General features: G+C 40.0%; 1 protein-coding gene across 1 annotated transcript; it reads left to right on the top strand.

The window, feature by feature from the left end:
* Positions 1 to 2,001: 2,001 nt before the first annotated feature.
* LOC102788484 (single-strand DNA endonuclease ASTE1-like) lies at positions 2,002 to 5,219 on the top strand. Its single transcript, XM_087843454.1, has 4 exons — positions 2,002 to 3,204; positions 3,310 to 3,514; positions 4,358 to 4,523; positions 4,604 to 5,219. Exons 1-4 carry the CDS (start codon positions 2,002 to 2,004, stop codon positions 5,217 to 5,219), a joined length of 2,190 nt encoding a protein of 729 aa, XP_087699580.1.
* The last annotated feature ends 1,963 nt before the right edge of the window (positions 5,220 to 7,182 follow it).

Here is a 7,182-nt window from a genome sequence, read left to right on the forward strand (position 1 = left end):
TTGTCGTTGTTGACTATTTTTCAAGAGACGTTGAGATTGCTTCCCTCACTACAACAACCAGCAGACAGGTCATTAACAAGCTTAAACACATGTTCGTTAGATGGGGCATCCTGTTAGAACTGGTCAGTGATAATGGGACGCAGTTCACATCATCAGAGTTCCAAGAGTTCAAACTGACTTATGGCTTCACCCACACTACGTCGAGCCCTCATTACCCCCAGTCAAATGGAGCTGCTGAAAGAGCTGTCCAAACGGCCAAGTACATTCTCAAGCAGCCTGACCCCTGCTTAGACTTAATGAGTTACCGCTCTACACCAATTGCAGCAAGCCCAGCTCAACTTATGACAGGATGTCAAATCCGCACCACCATCCCAGTACTCAAAAAGACATTGCTGCCCAGTCCAGTCAATAGGGACACGGTGTGCCAAAGAGATGCTGCAGCTAAGGACTCTTACAGATTCTTCTACAACCAACATTCAGCTCGTCCACTTCCTGAGCTTCTCCCAGGCCAGGATGTTGTAGTGAAGCTTGACGGGGAAAAGGGGTGGACATCAGTAAGTCTAAGGAGCCGAGATCCTACTTGGTGGAGATGGCGAATGGGAACGTGACTCGCCGCAACAGACGACACCTTCAGCCTGTCCCAGGCACCGCTGATCCTGAGGAGCAGCAGCAGAGCACTGTTCCAGCTACACCGACTACTCCAACTAAAGGGACGGCTGCTTCCCAAGAACCACCAGTAAGGCAGGCATTGCCAATCCCTGTCCCGGGGTCTCCTCTCCACCCTACCACACCTGTGAGAGTGACTTCCAGGGGGCGGGAGATTAAAGTACCTCTCAGATTCAGAGACTGAGGACTATCTCCTTTCTATGTTCTAAGGGCAGAATAATCCCTTATCAGGACTGAGGGTAGTCTACCCCCGTGATGTCCTGCGTTCTGACAACCCTGTTTTATGTTTAAAGTACTTTTGTTAAAGGGGGAGATGTTGTGAAATCTGTTTATGTTGTCCTAGTAAGGCTACCATGAGGGCAGCCACTAGAGGTCGCTAGAATACTGGTGTGTATATGTGTTTTCCAGAAATTGATGTAGCCACGTACACTGCTGCTACAATTCAATAAAAAACAGTTCGTGCTTGAGAGCCCTGCGTCTTATTGCCTCCGATCATGACACATTCGTTAACCGTTTATTAATAGGACCTTTGAGCTCAACGGTAATTAATTAGTAGTAGTAGTAGGAAATAATTTCTGGTTCGCGTTACAGAAATGTAGCAGTGACAATAACATTGTATGCTGTAATCGTACTGGGCAATTAGTGATACAAAAAAACTGTTTTATCCTGTGAATAAAAGTATATGTTTTTGTCAGTGTACCATGGTAATAACAGAAGCGAAACGCAATATTGTGTCAGGACAATTCATTATTTATGCACAATAAACAAAGGAGCATAGCGCAACAATTTCTGTTCAGCGCCAGACTTGCTTGTAATATATCACCAATTATGTTATGAAAAATGACGTATTAACTACTACAAAACACTAACCTTTGTGGAAATGCTTGGAACAGGTTAACACAACGAGGAACACAGCATTGCGCCATATTGAACACAGGAGAGTTTGGGCCCGGAAGCAGGGTTCATACGTCATCACTTAAAGACCGTACTAGAGCATAACTAAGAGAAGATTTAGGGTCACCTGATCCAGCCCAAACTACCATATTTGTTTGGACATGTGTGGAAAAAGACCAAGTATCGTTTCTGTTCCAACAGAGTTATTAAGAGAAACACATTTGGTTTTGCTCCACAGATTAAAATTAAATAGAAAACCACACAATAAAATAGCCAACCAACAGAGTAACAGAGGTATGTTTGATGCGTCAGAGCAGGTGTGACAGTTTCTGTCAGTGTGGGTGTGTACCTATATGTTATTTTAATAGGTATATAAATATCTACAGACACAGAGGCAAAACCACAATAACCACGGCTCGCCTTCATACTCTTCAAGGAATCATGGGGATTTCAAAGTTACAGAGAATGATAGATGATTTGTGTCTCTGTGAAGAGGTTAAAGTAGAAAAAACAAGTCTCATCATTGATGGTGCAGCTCTTTATTATTGTTTGTATTATAATTCTTATCCAAAGCTGGACCAGCGCTGTGGAGGAGATTATCCTGGATTTAAAGACGATGTCTGTAAGTTCTTTGAAGCTTTGCAGGACTGTGAAGTCACTCCATACGTCATCTTGGATGGAGCTTCAGGATCAGAGAAGCAGAAAATTCTTCATTCGCGTCTAAAGCATAGACTAGAAAATGCAAAGACAATAGCAGAGACTGGATCTGGGAAGGTACAAAAAACATGTAACGTCTTACCACCTCTGGTCAAAGATGTCTTCATAGAAATCTTGAAGGAGAAAGACATCATGTTTGAACAGTGTTTAGGAGAGGCGGACCCTGAAGTTGTTTCTGCTGCAAATCAGAAACAATGTGCTGTGCTGTCCATTGACGCAGATTTCTGCATCTATGATGTGAACAAAGGTTTCCTTCATCTCAACAACTTTGAGTGGAAAAGAAAGAAGGATGGCAAAATTCCTGCTAAGCTCTACACACGTTCAACGTTTTGTGAGCATTTCAAATTAGACCCTTCTCTCATGCCAGTCTTTGCTTCAATAGCAGGAAATGATTATTCAAGATTAGAAGACAATGGTACCTTTGCAAATGAATCATCTTCACCTGGTGAGTACAGCATTAAAAGACTGGATGGTATGCTCAACCTTTTAAATAAAGTGAATCTGGACGGTTTGAATGACTCACAGAAGAGAGAGCGTGCTCTGAGTGAAGCTTTAAGTCATTTTGGTAAAAAAGAAAACCAAACATTCAAACTCTCCATTCAAAAATATGTTCAACTAGAAAAACCAAGTTCTGAGTTGCCATCATGGGTTCTTCAAAAAATTGAGAGTGGAGAACTCACTACTTTCATCATAAATATTGTGGATCAGAAGACAATGATCCTGCCTGCTCTTGTGGAGGACTTTTCACAGCGCAGTAGTTACACAGCTGCTTACAGCATCAGACAGTACTTCTATGGACTGTTAACTGGAGGTCAGATGTGCACTGAATATGACAGGGATAGAGAAGAGATCAAAGACAAGCGTGTCCCATCAATACTCCTCAGCAGTGATGAACAGAAACAACTGAAATTACAGCATCTGCATGAGGTACTGAGGTTAATCAATAAATATGTGTTTAATTCCTCTGACAGGCCATAAACGTGTTTCCGTGGTACACGTGAGCATCTTGTCTGTGTGGTACCTTCTGTGCAGGCTCCTGAGGGTTTGCGTCGCAGGGTGTTTGAAGAAGCTCTGCAGGTTCAGACTTCAGCCTTAGAAAACATCCCCGACCAGCTGAAGCTGCCAGTCTGTGTGACTGTTTTCTGGTTCAAGAGGCTACAACACCACCCAAAACCTGAAACTGTCCACTGCCTCCACGCCCTCCTGCTGGGGTTTGTGTGTGATCGTGATGGTCCAGGTAAGTCTCTGAGCTCACTGAGCAACATGACTGATATTTTACTAGCAAATACATGGATAATATGTGTAAATCAGTATTTTCACTCATTACTTTATTAGTAACACTTGTGATACGCCCGCTATTGTTTTCACTCCTAATTAGTGTTGTTGTTGCATACACAGTATGTGATTATGGATAGAGGGTTGTGGAAATATGCAAGTAACTATTCTACCACTACTATTACTATGTAAGTAATAATATCATTGAATGAGGAGGAAAATACATTATATTTATACATTATATTTATACATTATATTTCATAGATTTTGCTAATAAAGTAGACATCTACATCACATAAACTGAGCAGAGTTAGATTAGGCTTAGTTTGTCTCTCAGACTGGAGAGATGGTTTTAGAGACAGCTGAATGAAGGTCAGAGGTCTGCAAGCATCGCACTGTTTTCAAGCCAATATTTCCCACTGCTGATTAAAAGAAAAAAAAGGAAATCAGCGTTCATTATTCTGCTGTAACTCTGTGAACACAGTTTATTAGCTGTATTTCTTATAAATTGGCATTTTGTTACAGTTTCGCAAAGACAATTAAGTCTGAACATTTAAATTTTACAGTTATCTACATAATTACATTCTTTATAGTTAAGGAAGTGGGTCCACATAGACTATTTATACAGAGGATATTTCCCTGCATGTTACAGCAGGTTATAGTCTCTTTGAAAGCAGTCAGCAGATTGCTGACTGCGGACTGTAGTCAGAGTTCCTGATGCTTCCACATCAGCCTGAACAAGAAGACAAACTGCTGCTGGTCTCTGGTTCTGTGTCACTGAAACTTTGTCTTATCTTGTCTTTAGAGGACGAGTTTGAGAGGAAGATGAAAGCTTTAAAGGATGCAGCTATCAGCAGGAAATGGCAGCCCTGTGTGGCTCATGCTTTCAGCCAATGGCAGTGCTGCATGAGGCAGAGCCTCCACCTGAACCAGCTGCTGTGTTCCCCTCTACCAGAACCACAGTGTGCCCGGTAAACACCAGACCAATGATGCGCTCCACAGATGTTTAACACACTTCAACAACTTTAACTGAGATTTTCTGCTTTGTCAGGCTTTACTGTGGACCTCTCCTTCATCGGCTGGCAGATGAAGACACGATTGAAGAAGTACAGAAAACACTGAGAGGAAAAAAGAAGAAATTATATCAGGATTTAAAGACCATTTTTCATCTACTCGCAGGGAAAAAAACTCTGGTTATCGGCGACTGTGTTCTTAAAGATGTGGACCCAGAGATTCCAGCAACTACACTCACATACAGATCAGGGGCCACAGCAGGCGACATTGAGGCTAAACTGAAACTCCTGGCTCAGGATGAACATAGATTTGATAAAATTGTAATTCATGTCAGCAATAACGACATAGAGAATCATCAACTGGAAGTCATAAAACCTAAAATTGAGTCGGTGTGTAACTTTGCAAAAACAATGTCGGACTCTGTAGGTTTCTCTGGTCCCCTCCCCAGTCGAACCAGTCCTCACATCATTAGAAGCCTGTCATCGTTTAACTGCTGGCTGTCTAACTGGTGTCCAGAAAATGATGTGGGCTTCATAAATAACTGGAAAATGTTTGTGTTAAAACCTGGTCTCATTGAGAGCAACCACAACTATCCTACTCGCGAGGGTGCAGATCTCATTTCTAGAAACCTGGCCAAGTTTATTCTGAGTTAAAAACAGAAAGCTGAGGTGTTTTCAGTGTTATATTATTATATTAGATAGTCTGACTCACCTGGTGACGTTCTCAGTCTAATGCATATTTTAAAGAAACCGCAGATGTTTTCTATTCAACGCAAATGCTCTTTGAAAATGAAAGTTGAGAACACAGAGAAATGCAGTGACGCAGGTTTGGGAGCGACGGCTTCCTCACCTCCTCCCTGCTTTTGTCTTTTGGATAAACATGATGACATTTTTAAAACTGAAAGTAATGCATGAATAAAACATGATCCTACCTCTAAATTAAATACAGGAAGTAGAAAAGAAAAAGTAAACCAGTGAAATATAGAAGCAGGCTATCAGTTTGGTTTGTTTTATAACTGAACTGAATGAAAGTGGGCTGATGAAGAGGAGTCTTTGAGCAGCCGGAAGCTGAAGAAAGCAGGACGACGTGTTTAACGAGCAGTGGCAGCTGAAAGAGGAAGCGGAGGAACACATCAATGTTTGATCAGAGTCTGTCTATTATTTGTTCTTTGCTGTAACAAGAGACCGAGGTGGACATATTTACAGGTATTGTCTAACACATGATTAGCACAGGAAGTTAATTCACTCTAGTTTCATTTATATAGCCCCAAATCACAACAGTTGGCTCAAGGAGCTTATTTTAAGATAAAGAAAATGCTTTAATGTTCACGAAAGGATGGAGATATTTAATGTGTTTGTTATAACAGCTTAATTATCATTTGTGCCTACAGTGTGACCATGCAGTGGTCCACAAATCTGGAATAATTTTCAAATCACTTCAAAAACATTAACATCTTTCTCTTCAAATGCAACACAACAGTTGCAACAAAATCTTTTAAATATAATTGTATATTTTATTATACAATGCAAATTATGAATACTTTAAAATATGTCTGATTTTAAAAGAATTTTTCTTGTGATAGAGTACTATTATTTCTGTCTACATATATTGGATTATATATACTGAATTTTTATCATTATTGTGTTTTTCTGGATCATTTAGTGATTTAGCTTAGTGTTATAATTTACATGTTTTAAATATAGATTTATTTTTCTGTATATTATCTCAAGTTTTGGGCCAAATAACTGTCTTATACGTTATGATCTTGAAATTCGTATTTCATTTGTGAATAAACGGAAACTGTATCTCAGAGACTTTTCCTTCAGTTTTTGAATTTATTGTTAGGCTTTTGTTCGCATGTCGCAGCACTCTGCAAATTACTTTTGAATAAAGTTACACAGATCAATAATGAGTTTGTTCCTGTTCCATGTGAACTATCCAGATAAAGCTGGAGGTTAAGAATAAAGCAGTGGTGATGTTTTCCTCTCATCTCCTTAATCCTGTTTAGAAATAAAGAGGATCTCAGACAGATGCACATTTTCACCCCAGTTAAAGTCTCTGTATTCAAAGTCAATCCACATGTTTTCTCTGTATTACTGTAAAGTCTTTACACTTAAATATAAAGCGCTTTTAGGAAACTTATATAAATATAATAGAACTGAACTAAGGGCTCTACAGGGAAATGTTTTACTTACTGTAAACAGCTTCACCTTGTGGAAGAACACAGTTATTACAACCAGTAAGAGACACTGCAGTCTCCACCGGTCAGGTTATTATCTGCAGCTGAAAACATTGAAGCAGACTTTAGAAAGTACTCCTATCTGTGACACGTACAGGATCCTCTGTGATGGTTTTTCTCACGTCTCAAATGCCTGTCCTCCTCCTCTGAGCAAGAAACCATTGTCATGCTGAGGGAGATCTCTGCTCCTGACATAAGGAGAGAAGAGGCTGCAGGACTTTTTACCTTCACAGTGCTGTGACACAGATGCGGTCACATTTTTAAAACTTTCAAAATAAGTCAGAAAAGTTTGAATTTCTTCTATGAAACTTAAAAAGCTGAATTTCAAAATAATCCAAATTAATCCATTTAAAAAAGTTTCAAAAAGAAGAAAAATG

This window comes from Neolamprologus brichardi, chromosome 7, assembly GCF_056152115.1.
Source record: "Neolamprologus brichardi isolate AB-2024 chromosome 7, ASM5615211v1, whole genome shotgun sequence".
Taxonomy (NCBI): Eukaryota; Metazoa; Chordata; class Actinopteri; order Cichliformes; family Cichlidae; genus Neolamprologus; species Neolamprologus brichardi.

Bases quoted from the DNA above. Each gene is read 5' to 3' on its own strand.
- LOC102788484 (XM_087843454.1), top strand. From the start codon at position 2,002: ATGGGGATTTCAAAGTTACAGAGAATGATAGATGATTTGTGTCTCTGT. The intron at 3,205-3,309 runs GTACTGAGGTTA...CCTTCTGTGCAG, and splicing joins AATTACAGCATCTGCATGAG to GCTCCTGAGGGTTTGCGTCG. The intron at 3,515-4,357 runs GTAAGTCTCTGA...TCTTGTCTTTAG, and splicing joins GTGTGATCGTGATGGTCCAG to AGGACGAGTTTGAGAGGAAG.